Source organism: Lissotriton helveticus, chromosome 5_1, assembly GCF_964261635.1.
Source record: "Lissotriton helveticus chromosome 5_1, aLisHel1.1, whole genome shotgun sequence".
Classification (NCBI taxonomy): Eukaryota; Metazoa; Chordata; class Amphibia; order Caudata; family Salamandridae; genus Lissotriton; species Lissotriton helveticus.
This window is the reverse complement of record NC_136065.1, coordinates 1,556,587,844-1,556,604,352: the sequence shown is the minus strand read 5'-3', so window position 1 is coordinate 1,556,604,352 and position 16,509 is coordinate 1,556,587,844. Positions and strand designations below refer to the sequence as shown.

Sequence of the window (16,509 nt, the reverse complement as noted above, 5' to 3'; positions counted from 1 at the left end):
GCATCCCAATCACACTCACTTTCACACACGCACTGTACTTTCAGCATCCCTATCACACTCCTGCACGCACTGTACTTTCAGTTTGCCCATCACACTCACTCCTCATACAAGCACTGTACTTTCAGCATCCATATCACACTCATGCACGTATGGTACTTTAAGCATGCCCATCACACTCACACTCCTACACACACGGTACCTTCAGCATGCCCACACTCCTACACTCACTGTACTTTCAGCATGCCCATCACTCTCCTACACTCACTGTACTTTCAGCATGCCCATCACTCTCATACACGCACTGTACTTTCAGCATCCCTATCACACCCACTCTCACACATGCACTGTACTTTCAGCATCCCTATCACACTCACTCTCACACATGCACTGTACTTTCAGCATCCCTATCACACTCACTCTCACACATGCACTGTACTTTCAGCATCCCAATCACACTCACTCTCACACATGCACTGTACTTTCAGCATCCCTATCACACTCACTCTCATACCTGCACTGTACTTTCAGCATCCCAATCACACTCACTCTCACACATGCACTGTACTTTCAGCATCCCTATCACACTCACTCTCACACATGCACTGTACTTTCAGCCTCCCTATCACACTCACTCTCACACATGCACTGTACTTTCAGCATCCCTATCACACTCCTGCATGCACTGTACTTTCAGTATGCCCATCACACTCACTCCTCTTACAAGCACTGTACTTTCAGCATCCATATCACACTCATGCACGTACGGTACTTTAAGCATGCCCATCACACTCACACTCCTACACACACGGTACCTTCAGCATGCCCACACTCATACACACACTGTACTTTCAGCATGCTCATCACACTCACTCACTGTACTTTCAGCATCCCTATCACACTCTTACACTCACTGTACTTTCAGCATGCCCATCACTCTCCTACACTCACTGTACTTTCAGCATGCCCATCACTCTCATACACGCACTGTACTTTCAGCATCCCTATCACACCCACTCTCACACATGCACTGTACTTTCAGCATCCCTATCACACTCCTGCACGCACTGTACTTTCAGTATGCCCATCACACTCACTCCTCATACAAGCACTGTACTTTCAGCATCCCAATCACACTCATGCACGTACGGTACTTTAAGCATGCCCATCACACTCCTACACACACGGTACCTTCGGCATGCCCACACTCATACACACACTGTACTTTCAGCATGCCCATCACACTCACTCTCATACACGGACTGTACTTTCAGCATCCCCATCACACTCACTCTCATACACGCACTGTACTTTCAGCATCCCCATCAAACTCACTCTCATGCACGCACTGTACTTTCAGCATGCCCCTCACACTCACTCCTACACGCACAGACGAAGGTAGCCCTCAGCAAACCGAGGCGAAGAAGGGCAGCAGCTTACGTGGCATGCAGCAGGCCCAAGGCATCCTGGTGGTTCATGTGCGTCCATTGGTTCAGCAGGGCGTAGATGTCGGGCAGACAGGCCCATTCCCAGCTGGGGGCGCTCGCCAGCACCAGAGGTAGAGAGCTGGTGTCCGAGTGGCAATAATACCTCTTCTCCCACAGGCGTTTACGGTCTGTTTCCGTGAGCCTACGACACCAAACATCAAAGAAAAGGTGATTGCTACTGGGCCTTTACATTTGAGATTGCCAGCACTCCCAGTCAGTCTAGTTTTCAATACATACGGGCAGGTATTGCCAAGTCCCGGCCCCAACCCCCCTGACAATCTCCTGTGGGCTTTACCACCATCATCCCCCCTTGTTGCACAGATTACTCACAAACATCTTCAGACACTTTTGGAGTTAGGGGTCGTAACAACCCTGGACATATTTATTTAAACACAACACATCATAATAAAGTATCAATTTTTACATTAATACACAGAAACCCCTATAACACTCCATACACTATTATTTAAACATTTTTGGATGGCTAACCTTAACATAGCTATTCCAAAGCCTAACTATACATTGTTCCTTCGTATTATGCATTGAGCCTACTTGTAAGATCATGACCGGTCCAACTACCTGGGCAGTCCCACAGGAGTGATCTTGTGCAGGGGGGGCATATCTGCCCACGAGGTTACCTACCTTGTACACCTCCTACACCCTCAAATACCACCCCAAAGGGGCTGTACTGCTAGCTGGGCATTGACGCGCCCATGTGGGGGTTAACTGTAAAGGCCTGTTGGAAGCGTGAACTCCATCACTCCCGCATCCTCTAGCCGACTTGCCGTACGCACCCCCTGGAGGGCACTTAGAGACCGCAGTCCCCCACCTATCCACATTAAAAAGGGGGATGCCTCTAAGGACCGTAAATGCCCTACCAATCATGACCTTACCGCAGAACAAGGATACTATCATAAATACAACAAATACTGATCAACTGCAAGAAGAGGTTAATCATTAATGAGAGTGCAACGAACAGTAGAACAACATGGCTCCAGCTCTTGATAGCTAAAAAGCAAAAGAAAACACCCAGTGACACTGCAACCGGACACCAAACATTCATCCACAGTAATCTGCTGCCTGAGGGGATGGTGGGAGGGACTAAAAAGGGATCAAATCCAGCCCCAATATAGCAGCCGGCAGCTTCTCGGCATCAGAGCTGTGAAAGAGACCGTTCTGCTGCCCCTTTTAAAGGGGCAGGAACTGGTGCAAACTGGTTCCCCCACCCGGAAGTGTTTAAAACAAACCAATGCCCGGGTGCGTTGTCTGTTGCCGGCAGCATCATTTGACATCGCCACCAGCCCCTCCCCCTCAGGCAAGGACTGGCAACCCACCATAGGTGGGGTGCCCCAGACACTGGGGGCGCCTTGACATATGGGCAGGTATTGAGGAGTCCCAGCCCCAACACCTTGACTTGGTAGCAGGCCACTGACCACTCACCTCTGTGAACTGCATGCCCCCCTCCCCTGTGGGCTTTACCCACCATCATCCCCCTTGTGGCACAGATTACACGCAAAAACCTTCAGAATCTTTTTGGGTTAGGGGTTGTGACAACCCTGGTCGTATTTATTTACACACAGCACATCACAATAAAGTATCCATTTTTACATAAATTTGCACACAGAAAACAGAACACTCTATACAATTTTATTTCCATATTTTGGGATGGCTAACCTTATCAGAGACTCTAATACAGAGCCATTCCTAACCAGAACTATACATTGTCCCTGAATATCCTGCATTGAGCCTATGTGTAAGATCATGACTGGTCCAACGACCTGTGCGGTCCCGAAGAGTGAACTTGCGCAGGGGACCTGTCTGCCCACAAGGTTACCTACCTTCCGCACCCCTTACGCCCTCAATTACCACCCCAAGGGGCTGTGCTGCCAGCTTGGCGCAGACACGCCAGAGCAGGGATTGGCCATAACGGCCTGTTGGAAGCATGCACCCACCCACCCTCCGCACCCTCTAGCTGACTTGCTGTAAGCAGCCCCTGGAGGGCCTTGAGAGACCGCTGTCCCCAACTTATCCCCATTAAAAATGGGGATGCTTTCTAAGGATCGTAAATGCCCCACCAAACATGACCTTACGCCACAGGCCAGCATAGTTCCCCCAGAGCCGAAGGGGCAGATGGCAGCTTGTCTACGTCGGAGCGGCGAGGAGTGAAAGAGACTGCTTCGCCGCTCCGCTTCCCCTTTTAAAGGGGCGGAGTCTGGTGCAAACTGGTTTCCCTGACCCGGAAGTGTTTAAAAGTCCCTAGTGCCGTGCTGATCGATGCCCAAGCTCGTTGTAGAGTGGTGCTGGTGGTGTCTTTCTCTGCTGCCACCAGCCCATCCCCCTATGGCGTTCTGCCATAAGCGCAGAGCCCCTCAGCCCGGAGGCACATTGGCAAATGTCTCCCATTCCCCCTAATGTCTTCCACAAAGGTTTGATATGACGTGGCTCACCACTGTCTGGGGTAAGTGCTTGTTCTGCCTTCACGATAACGAGATCTAACCCCGGGACAACTAATTGCTGTGTATTTTCAGAGGTCAAAACAGTGCTCCCAAGCCAGCTTCCATTCTGAGGGCCGAGCTACTTTTACAAATATGAACTGTGAAAAGAGCATGCAGTGACAAAGCCAATCAGTCTGAGCCTCATGCACAAGATTCACAACCTGGTAGGTCACATAAAAGTAGGATTTATTCGTAGAGTGAGGGGGTCCACCCTTGAGAGCATGAACTGCAACAACCGTTCACTTGTAAGGAGCTCAGCTCTTCCCTCTTCCTCCAGGCACCTGGATGCAACGGATTCTTCGTCCTCCCTCTCTCTCAGGAGCGGGGACTTTATAAAGTCATTTCCAAACGAGAGCTCTCCTTTTAATGACACTACTGGGGTTGGATCGGGACAAAATCTCCGGTCCCGAGCATTTCCTTGGGCACCGGAGCCACTGGCATCAGTTCTTGAGGTGAACTAAGGCAGGTGGAAGCCTACCTCTCTGCCTTCAGACCACTGCAATGTTCAGCCTCCAGCCACTGCAACTCCTGCCCCAGTTCTGTGGCACAGCAGCCAATTTGCAGGTACTTGTCAATCCTTTTCTGAGAGATGGCGCACAGATTTTCTGCTTGAGTTTAAGTCGAGCATGAATACCTCATGCGTATGTTCATGCGTAGCGGAGTTCAGGTCAGCAGATTCAGCCACTCTATTCCAACTATTCCAGCATTTCACATTTCAGAAGGAATCAATTGGTTTAAAGTGCATCAATCTCCTGGTACAGCTTTGTTTCTAAGCAACCGACATCTATAATATTCTCAGCGTCTCTGATTCCATTGTGATGATTCCATTGTGCCACCAAGGAATTGAAAATGTTTCTTACCATGTACTCATCTGTTTGAAGTTCATAGTGCTGTAGATTCACATGATCTGGTGGAATGTCCAGTACAGAGACAGGAAAGGTAAGCATTTATCTCAAAGTTTATAATGTCCAATATGATATTCTTTATTATAGGGGCCACAAATTGAATTGGGAACTATAGCCTAATATATAACAAAAGCAAGGGACAGGATGATCACGTATCAAATAGCCCTGAGATACTCAAAGTACGGCCCGTGGGCCGCATGCGGCCCTCCTGACCTATATAGGCGACCCCCTGGTGAATAGTAGCACAGGGCTGTTGTTTACTTAACAGAGCACGAACTTTCAGAAATAATAGGAAAGCATTTCTTTAACTCCAAACTAAAGTAACGGTAGGAAAGCAAAAATGTTGTCCTGCACAACTTATCTTTAGAAAAAACTTCATTTTTAAAGACCTCTTGTACTAATTCGGTAAAAATATGAGAAACTCTTCTAACTTCAAAAAAGAGTATTTCATTAACACGCAGACACGTTTCTCCCTAGTACATCAGATTGTATTGCTGCATTAAGAGGCATTTATTAGAAGTGATCATTTTCCAACATGAACTTAGAAAAAAAAATCATGCTGCGCCCATCCTATCAACAATGCCATTAGAGAATCGAGAGGCAAGTCTTTTCTCAGGTGCACCCTCTGTGTGGCCTAAGTTGTTGGTATAATTGGAACAACATTATGGTTTATGAGGTCAGACACAAGAGACTGTTTTGTACAGCACATATCCTGAATTCATGCGTTTCAAAGTGCTCTCATATGTGGTAACGAGAGAAAGAGGCAAAGTGAAGTAAAACGTTTGCCTAGGATCACAAAATTTGGTCGAGTGGGGCAGCCGGGACTGATCCCAGCTTTTCTGGTTTCACATTGTGCAACTCAGCCACTAGATAAGAATATAACGTTTTACTTCAAAACGTAATGCATCGCCTTTAAATATTGACACAAGAGGTTGGAGTGAGCGTGGCAGAAGCCATGTGAAGTCTTGGTTTGTTTCCCGAACCATGCACATGTTTCACCCAGTCCCCCCTCCCTCCCCCCCTTCAACCACCTTACACCACCCCGACACTCACCCTGCAAGCATCAATGCGGCCATCTGGCTTGCCAAAGGTCATCCTCTGTGGCCCCTGGGGAAATGTTTGCGAGTACCCAAAGGAAAATTGTCAGTTTTAATTAATTGTCTTCCATGAAGTCTCATTGTAAATAGGAAGGTTAATCAGGTTTCTTAGGTCGGAGTTTTTAACAATATAGATCAAACTATTGCTATTTTATTTGTATATACTTGTATAATCTTAAATAGGTTATCCTTTTTAACTGTGTTTTATGTTTTTATTAATTAAACGGAAGAAGGCAGGGTAAGATTTGCTGTATCATTAAATAATTTGCCCAGAGTTACTGGAAGTCTTTTTTGCTAGTTACAAAGGTTCCCTTTTATCATTAGTTTGTATTAATTCTATAAACTGATGTTTAAACTGCTTCTTTTTAAAACGGTATACTTTTACGACCTATGTCATTTAACTAGATCGAATAAAGTTGTATTGAATTGAGTACCCAGGGAATAACATAACCTTGACAAACATTTTGGACATCACTTCCAAATGTGGCCTCTAGATGGCAGCAAATCCTCGTACTGGCTGCTTCGTCTCGATCACATGGCCACTTGGGCACCCTTTATGCCACATCGCGGTGCTAGAGAAGGAACAGAATAGCGCCCTGCTGATGCCAACAGACGCTACAAGTGTACAGGTAAGAGATGTGATCACTAAGGGGCAGCCGGACTGCTAGTGATCATTGATATTTGTTATTCCCAGCACGTTTATCAACGGCAGAATGGGTCTCAGGAAGCCACACTTAAGAGGACAGGTGCACTGCTGCAAAGAGCAGGCTGCAATACAGATGAAGATTGGTATCTATGTTATCACGAAATCCTGGCTCAATTTACTTATGCAGGGATTGAGGTGTTGCTAAACCAGCAGTAAAATAGTTTTGGGGGTCTTTAAATCGTGTTTACTATTTACAATGTTTGTATCACAGGAATGAATTACCAACTTTTGCTGCTTGTCTAATTATTTTTGGATAGCCATCTATATATAACAATTGTGGAAAAATCAGTGAAATAAACAGCCAGGGCGCCGTAGCCGAATCTACTCTCCATACAGAAGAAGCACGCCCTCCACTTTGAGCCTTGAGAGAAAGCAAGGTCTGATAAACAATAAAGTTCGCTCCAGGACATTTCCGATAAAACATTCTTTTGGAGGTCTGCTCCACTGCCCAGCGCAGAATGATGAGTTATCGGCCACTGTGGTGCGCACGTGCACCCATGGGATGGTCCCTGGTGCTGTCGGAGTCTGCGAACCCTGGGGTTACCAGGGATTGGAGTGAAGGAAGCAACGAGTCACTGGGGTTGGTAACGGATGTCTGTACATACAGTGGTGATGGTTCATACTGCTGCGAGTCTGATCCGAGTGCGGCTCTCTGTCATGACTTGTGTGGCAGGCGGATATGTACTCAGAACACTGGTGTTCATTTCGCCTCACTGGGGCGCCTGGCTGGCCATTACCTTGTCTGGGGGCACTGTACTTCTGGGGCACCCTTGGTCACTGGCACAGCTTCAATGCCGTGCTGTGCAGGTCGCCAACTTGTTCTGAATGGTTCGATAGATCAGTTGGTGAAAAGTTCTGAATCTGATTAGGGCAACACTTTGTCAGCTATATGGCTTTCATGCCATGCTGTGCCCATGGGCAAGTCATTTCTGCCGACTACTCCTTCATATGTAGAATTCGTTTCTAGTACTAACAGCAGCGTTACAGTCGCCTAAAGGATTTTAAATCTCTACGTGTGGTGTTTCGCTATATGCTTCAACATTGATTTGCTAGGCTTCTTTTGAAAAACTTGACGCTCATATTCCGAGAGTTAAATTTTGCCCAAGAGGAGAAAGATTTCAGAAGTAGAGACTAAGAAACAGAAAAGGACTTATTCGCAAAGCGCAAGCTAATCTATAAACAGCCAACGACGTAAGGCCCACCGGTCCATCATCTTATTACAATGCATGACAGCTTCTGTAAATATTCTGATTTACTGGTGGTATTTCTATTCCTATAGTATTGAGGCAGGCGCACAGCTGGTTCTCCTTGTTCTTAATTAAATTAGTCCATTATTGGTGCTCCACAGGAGACGTCCAACGTCCCCGGACGCCAAATATATGAATTCACACGTGCTGCCAGTGAAACACTAGATGCATACCTGTGTGCACTCAATTGCTCCTCAGTGCGAAATGAGGATTCTAAACACAGTTTTTGTTGCCAAGTATTCCATGTTTTATTTCACACAGTTTTTATTTCGTCTATGAGATTACGTATTTCAAATGCTTAGTTTCTCTTATGTTCATACAAGCGACATTATTATTTTCAGATCCAATGCATTTCGGGCGTGCCTAACAGCCCTTCATCAGGGAACAACACTACAAAAATTAAAAAATAAACATAATAAACAAATGTTTTGAAATGCTTGCAATCAGCCTAATAAAGCTTCCGTCTCTTACATGAGAACAAGACTACATACGCCCAATGTGGTTTATTAAGTGATCTCTTAAAATTTAGTGTGTCACCTACTCAACCTTTATAAACCGTGAGCTACAAGGTGCTTTGAAAAACTTTCCACTTACATGCCGCATTCGACCGAAGTACTTGATTTAAAGCTGTCAAAAAACGTAAAGAAAAAAACGATATCGTTAAACCGTTTCTAACCAACTAACTGAACCAACCTCTTACTATAGATCGTTGCTTCTGCTCAGAACTGACCTTAATCATACCTTAAACGGTATTTCTATTCCACCATTTTTATAACAGAATAGAATAAACACTTGATACTGCATTGTACACAGCACTGGTTAAGAAAACCTGCATTCTTGAGTTACCTGGGAAGCTTTTCTATGTCCATTTTATCCCGGTGCATGGACACTGGCACACTCAGTCATTCTCGAAGGTACTCTCTGTGAGCTCCTTCTTTAGAGAGAAATTCTGAAGTCCAGGCTCCTATGGAGTTTGAGTGCGGTTGCCCCGCTCACGCCACCCTCCGTGTGAGGTTTACTGTATTCTGTACAGTCTCTGTATGTGTTTGAACCATTTTTAGGTCTCGCCTGGCGTTAGCAGCGCGCATGCGCTGCTCTCTCCATGCGAGGGCCTTTTGGAATCGATACAGATTCCAGATGTGCACGTGGATGGACAAAAGATGTGCACACAGACGACAGTAGTGCCGCTCGGTCTGCTTTTAGCCCCGCCCACCGGGACTGGATGCTTTACTCGCGGCGTGAGACGGTCTCCGGGACTCACTATATTTTTCACAATGGCGACAAAGGCCCGAACTGCAGTCTTTCCCCTACACGCCTACTCTTTCGTCTCCCTCCATTTCCCTTCTTCTCCGACAGTTGTAAACGTGTTTTATTGTATGAAAAGTCGGGACTTAGATGACTGAGTAGCTAATGGCTGCACGTGCTTTGTCGCCTCTTTAGAGGTATTGGAAAATATCCGCCTCACTACGAAGCGCTAGGCTAGAAGGTAAAGTTCCGAATAGAGTGTAGGCAGTCTCGTAGAAGTAAGTACAGGAATGCAAGGTGGGGGGTATTACGGAAAGCAGATCTCGTCGGTACTGCATTTTCTCCCTGGCTATCCCTTTCTATGTAGATTTGTAGGTGAAACCAGTTACATGGGATTCATCCTGCCACTGACCAAGTTCACATTTTCCGAATACTAAGAGCCTCGTTTGCAGTTACTTTTCTGAACGCATTGTGTTAGGCACTGCGCAGGCACATGTATTCCACTTGCAGACTTGGAGGGCATTTGTGTGGGGAGGATTTGTGTGCATTCGTGTAGGAAGTGTGAGACAGAATTCCGAGCACTGTCTCTGCTCCCAGCAGAAGTGGTCGCTCCACACGCTGCTCCCTGCCTCGCCTGGTATCGTAGCGCTTACCGCCAGACTGCTGAGTGCCTATCTCGCCTTGCACCCACAACTGCTTTAGCCTGCATAATTATTTATTAGAGTTCGTAGCGCTAGGTTGCCCCGCCTGTCTATTATTATTTATTAAATTGCTGATGTAAATTAGATCGTAGCGCTTGATTGCCAAGGTGCGCTTGTATGATATTTGAACTTGTGCTGGGCTGCCTGCAGACTTATTTGTGCCTGATTGTGCCGGCGCCACTGCCATTTGCATTGCGCTATTTACAATTGTGCCCCAATCCTGTTGCGATATTGGCTTGCTGCCATTCTGTTTTTTGTTGTTGTGTTGTGCCTCCCTGCCCTGATCTCCACCCCGCTCCTGCCTCCCAACTGATCCTCCCTCCCACTGATACTGTTTACCCCCGCTCTGCCGTGGTAGCGCTGTGACCGTCCTGCTCCCAGCAGAAGAGGTCGCTCCACACGCTGCTCCCTGCCTCGCCTGGTATCGTAGCGCTTACCGCCAGACTGCTGAGTGCCTATCTCACCTTGCACCCACAACTGCTTTAGCCTGCATAATTATTTATTAGAGTTCGTAGCGCTAGATTGCCCCGCCTGTCTATTATTATTTATTAAATTGCTGATGTAAATTAGATCGTAGCGCTTGATTGCCAAGGTGCGCTTGTACGATATTTGAACTTTTGCTGGGCTGCCTGCAGACTTATTTGTGCCTGATTGTGCCGGCGCCACTGCCATTTGCATTGCGCTATTTACAATTGTGCCCCAATCCTGTTGCGATATTGGCTTGCTGCCATTTTGTTTTTTGTTGTTGTGTTGTGCCTCCCTGCCCTGATCTCCACCCCGCTCCCGACTCCCAGCTGATCCTCCCTCGCCCCTCCCCTTCCACTATCCACATATGACAGATGCCTACGCGCGCAGCGGACGCGCCGAAGGCGCGCCAAAGCTAAGCCCGTCTACGTCCGTCCGCGCCTGGACCGCGCCCAGCGCCAGCCCCCCCGGTCCACGCAAACCCCATTCCACCCACATAACATACGACGCCGCAACCCTCTCAGCACTTAACCCCGGCCCACTCCCTAACTGCTACCAAGCCGCTCCAGGACACACCCATGGACCCTTCACCTGCCACTCCTGCAAGTTCGCCTGCATCAGGACCCACACCAAATCCACAAACTCCAAACAGAGCTCCGACACTAACCACCTAAAGTGCTTACTGCTCAACACCCGCTCAGTCCACAGACACTCCATCGAACTCTGGAACCTACTCGACACTACATCGCCGGACGTCGCCTTCCTTACAGAAACTTGGATGAACGCCTCATCAGCCCCCGACATCGCCATAGCCATCCCGGACACCTACAAGATCATCCGAAAGGACCGCATCAACCAAACAGGAGGAGGCATCGCCATCGTCCATAAGAACACCATCCGCATCACGACCAGGTCCGACGATAACCTCGCCATCGCTGAACACCTTCACTTCCAGATTCACACCGACCCCAAAACCACACTCAGAGGCACCCTTATCTACAGACCCCCAGGACCCCGCTCACAATTCAGTGAAGACATCGCTGACGTCATCAGCCCACATGCCATCCCATCCGAGAACTACATTCTACTGGGAGACCTCAACTTCCACCTGGACAAGAAAAACAACACCACCACCACCACCCTTCTGGACAACATGGCCAATCTTTGACTCAAACAACTCGGTGACACCCCCACCCACTCCGCCGGACACAAGCTCGACCCTATCTTCACCTCCAGCAAGCACATCTCCTTCGATCGCACCACAGCTCTCCACTGGACGGACCACAGCTGCGTCACTTCCACTACAAAAAATCCACATCCCATAACCCCCCACAACCTATTCCCCGAAGAAACTGGAACAAAATCACCACCGACCAGCTCTTCTCGTCGCTTCAACAAAACACTCCTGTCAATTCATCGGACCCAAACCAAGCAGCCACCAACCTCACACAATGGAAGATCACCCACAGCGCAGACGAACTAGCACCCTTGAAAAACCATCTAATCAAGCAAGGGAACAAAAAAGCCCCCTGGTTCAACGATGACCTTAAGAAATCCAAGAAGCTCCGTCGGACTCTCGAGAAAACCTGGAGAAAAAACCCTACCACTGACAACCTGGCCTCCTTCAAAAACGCCACCCGCAAACACCACCAACTCATCCGATCCACCAAGAAATCAGCATTTAAGGATCAACTTGACAACAATACCCAAAACAGCAAGGAACTATTCAACATCGTCAAAGAATTCACTAACCCCTCCGCAGGCACTAACGACATCAGCCACTCCCAAGACCTCTGCGACTCTCTATCATCATTCTTCCACAACAAAATCGCCGAAATACACAACAGCTTTCAAAACCAATCCGAAGACCGGCCCACTCCACCCACCTCCGAACCAAAACCCCCCTCTAACAACCTTTGCGCCTGGAACCCAATCACCACTGAAGACACCATCCGCCTGATGAATTCCATCCACTCAGGATCGCCAACCGACCCTTGTCCCCACCACATCTTCAACAAAGCAGACTCCATCATCGCACCCCATCTCCGAGACGTAATCAACTGCTCCCTCAACTCCGCCACCTTCCCAGAAAACTGGAAACATGCCGAACTCAGCGCCCTTCTGAAGAAACCCACGGCTGACCCAACCGAACTTAAGAACTACCGCCCCATCTCGCTCCTCCCATTCCCCGCCAAAGTCATCGAGAAAGTCGTCAACAGTCAGCTCGCCACCTTCCTAGCATCCAACAAATCCCTCGACTCCTCTCAATCAGGCTTCCGAGCCAAACAGCACCGAAACCGCCCTCATCGCAGAAACAGATGACATCCTAACACTACTGGACAACGGAGAAACAGTTGCTCTCATCTTACTTGACCTCTCCGCAGCCTTCGACACAGTCTGTCATAGCACCCTCATACAACGCCTCAGCAACATCGGAGTACAAGGAAAGGCATTGGACTGGATAATATCGTTCCTCACCGGAAGAACCCAGAGAGTCCGCCTCCCCCCTTTCAAATCAGAGGCCACCGAAGTCATCTGCGGCGTACCACAAGGATCGTCACTCAGCCCCACCCTCTTCAACGTATACATGAGTCCCCTCGCATCCATCGCGCGCCAACACAACCTCAACATCATCTCCTACGCAGACGACACCCTCACAAAAGACCCAAACACCGCCAAAACCAACCTACACGAAGGAATGAAAGAAGTAGCCGAATGGATGAAGAACAGCTGTTTAAAACTAAACTCAGACAAAACAGAAGTCCTCATCTTAGGACCATCCCCCTCTGCCTGGGACAACTCATGGTGGCCACCGGCCCTCGGAACCGCACCCATACCTAAGGACCACGCACGTAACCTGGGCTTCATCCTAGACTCCTCCCTCTCGATGACCGGACAAGTCAACGCCGTCTCATCTTGCTTCAACATCCTACGAATGCTCAAAAAAATCTTCCATTGGATCCCCACCGAAACAAGAAAGACAGTCACCCACGCACTGGTCACAAGCCGATTGGATTACGGCAACACCCTTTACGCCGGAACCACAGCCAAACTACAGAAAAAACTCCAACGCATCCAAAACGCCTCAGCCAGGCGCATTTTGGACATCCCTCGGCAAGCTCACATTTCCGACCACCTGAAAGACCTCCATTGGCTCCCTGTCAACAAGAGAATAACGTTCCGTCTCCTCACCCACGCACACAAAGCCCTCTACGACCTAGGACCCGAATGCCTCAACACGCGTCTATCCTTCTACACCCCCTCCCGCCAACTACGATCGTCCAATCAAGCCGTTGCTGCAATCCCGCGCATCCACAGATCCACCATGGGGGGGAAGATCCCTTCTCCTACTTAGCGGCTAAAACCTGGAATTCTCTCCCCACCCACCTCCGCCTCACTCAGAACCACCTCTCTTTCAGAAAGCAACTAAAAACCTGGATATTCGATAAGTAAATTCACCTCCCTCCCCCAAGCGCCCCGAGACCCTCTGGGTGAGTAGTGCGCTATATATTTCTGAACTTGAACTCTAAAATGTATAGCTTTGTGTTTAACCAAAACCATCAACTTTCAGCGTGAAACCTTTAGAAATATGCAAAACACAAACCCATTCTTTTTTTCAATACTGACAACTAGAAGATACTCTGAGTTACTTTCTAAGGGTACAAGACTGTACTTTTTTTTTTAACACATCTACGTTTTGCAGTAATATGTTCTCAGTATAAAACAAGCATTACAAATACAATGTGTCTCGCCTTTGATTAAGTTAAAGCCATTTGCTTTGCTATACAATACCATTAGCAAAGCAAATGGTTTTAACTTAATCAAAGGCGAGACCTATTGCATTTTCAATGCGTGTTTATATATCCCATAGTTCATCATTGAAGACTAAGTGCACAACGTGTGCATTCTCTCGCTCCCTCCCCAGAGTTAGAGCAGCTCCTACAGTGTCGCCAACACAGCAATGGCAGATCCCAGGACTCTGTAACAACAGTACGGGCAGCTCACAGTGTAATTTCACCTCAGCGTGACAGCTCCGAGTGCGATCTCACAGCAGAGAGAGCAACTCGGAATATGAGATCACTCCAGCAATAATAACTCCCAGTGTGACGTCACAGCACTGACCGCAGCTGAAAGGAGCCGTGCCCAGTAATGCCACTGGAAGAGGGTCATGCTCCTAGTATGATGTCACAGTAGAGACCGCAGCTGAAAGGAGCAGTGCCCAGTGATGTCACTGCAGGAGGAGCATGCTCCCAGTGTGATGTCACAGCAATTATAGCAGCTGACAGGAGCAGCACCCAGTGATGTCGCTGCAGGAGGGACAGGCTCCCAGTGTGATGTCATAGCAGTGACCGCAGCTGAGAGGAGCAGTGACCAATGATGTCACTGCAGGAGGAGCATGCTCCCAGTGTGATGTCACAGCAGAGACAGCAGCTGAAAGGAGCAGCGCCCAGTGATGTCACTGCAGGAGGAGCATGCTCCCAGTGTGATGTCACAGCAGTGATAGTAGCTGAAAGGAACAGTGCCCAGTGATGTCACTGCAGGAGGAGCAAGCTCCCAGTGTGATGTCACAGCAGTGACCGCAGCTGAAAGGAACAGTGCCCAGTGATGTCACTGCAGGAGGAGCATGCTCCCAGTGTGATGTCACAGCAGTGATAGCAGCTGAAAGGAACAGTACCCAGTGATGTCACTGCAGGAGGAGCATGCTCACAGTGTGATGTCACCGCAGTGACAGCAGCTGAAAGGAGCAGCACCCAGTGATGTCACTGCAGGAGGGACATGTTCAGTGGTACGTCACAGCAGTGACAGCAGCTGAAAGGAGCAGTGCCCAGTGATGCCACTGCAGGAGGAGCATGCTCCCAGTGTGATGTCACAGCAGTGATAGCAGCTGAAAGGAGCAGTGCCCAGTGATGTCACTGCAGGAGGAGCATGCTCCCAGTGTAATGTCACAGCAGCCGAAAGGAGCAGTGCTCAGTGAAAAATAGTAACTCACTGAGGTCGTTCAGAAGTCTGCTGAAAACCTGGCTGTTTAAGAACTAATAAGTTAATATAAAATAAAATCAGTTGGAATTTTAGCTTCTAGGTTGTTCTAGCGCCAAGACGCCCTTGGGCATACGCTGCGCTTTACAAGATGTAAAATCAAATCAAATCACTGATGTCACTGCAGGAGGGACAGCTCCCAGTGTGATGTCACAACAGCCAAAAGAATCAGTGCCCAGTGATGTCACTGCAGGAAGAGCATGCTTCCAGTGTGATGTCACAGCAGTGATAGCAGCTGAAAGGAGCAGTGCCCAGTGATGTCACTGCGAGGAGCATGCTCCCAGTGTGATGTCACAGCAGCCGAAAGGAGCAGTGCCCAGTGATGTAACTGCAGGAGGAGCATGCTTCCAGTGTGATTTCACTTCAGCATGACAGCGCTCAGCGCAATTTCACAATACGTAGAGCAAATAATAACTCCCAGTGTGACATCACAGCAGTGATAGCAGCTGAAAGGAGCAGTGCCCAGTGATGTCACTGCAGGAGGAGCATGCTTCCAGTGTGATGTCACTTCAGCATGACAGCGCTCAGCGCAATTTCACAATACGTAGAGCAAATAATAACTCCCAGTGTGACATCACAGCAGTGATAGCAGCTGAAAGGAGCAGTGCCCAGTGATGTCACTACAGGAGGAGCATGCTTCCAGTGTGATGTCACTTCAGCATGACAGCGCTCAGCGCAATTTCACAATACGTAGAGCAAATAATAACTCCCAGTGTGACATCACAGCAGTGATAGCAGCTGAAAGGAGCAGTGCCCAGTGATGTCACTGCAGGAGGAGCATGCTCCCAGTGCGATGTCACAGCAGAGACCGTAGCTGAGCGGAGCAGTGCCCAGTGATGTCACTGCAGGAGGAGCATCCTCACAGTGTAATGTCACTTCAGCATGACAGCTCCCAGCGCAATCTCACAATACGGAGAGCAACTCGGAGAATGAGATCACTCCAGCAATAATAACTCCCAGTGTGATGTCACAGCAGTGATAGCAGCTGACAGGAGCAGTATGCTCCCAGTGCGATGTCACAGCAGTGACTGCAGCTGAAGATGGAGTGCCCAGTGATGTCACTGCGGGAGGGACTGGCTCCCAGTGTGATGTCACAGCAGCCTAAAGGAGCAGTGGCCAGTGATGTC

The 16,509-nt window shown here is 48.5% G+C and overlaps 1 protein-coding gene across 2 annotated transcripts in view; it reads right to left on the bottom strand.

The window, feature by feature from the left end:
* PIK3C2B (phosphatidylinositol-4-phosphate 3-kinase catalytic subunit type 2 beta) overlaps window positions 1-16,509 on the bottom strand; it is a 463,326-nt gene that overhangs the window by 137,396 nt on the left and 309,421 nt on the right. Inside the window, exons 16-17 of one of the 2 annotated variants that reach the window (XM_078644643.1) lie at window positions 8,529-8,561; window positions 1,438-1,626 (exon numbers count right to left, since the gene is read on the bottom strand). In XM_078644643.1, the coding sequence (XP_078500769.1) occupies window positions 1,438-1,626; window positions 8,529-8,561 (222 nt within the window). The remainder of the gene's footprint in view (window positions 1-1,437; window positions 1,627-8,528; window positions 8,562-16,509) is intronic. The other variant, XM_078644644.1, reaches the window with a different exon arrangement.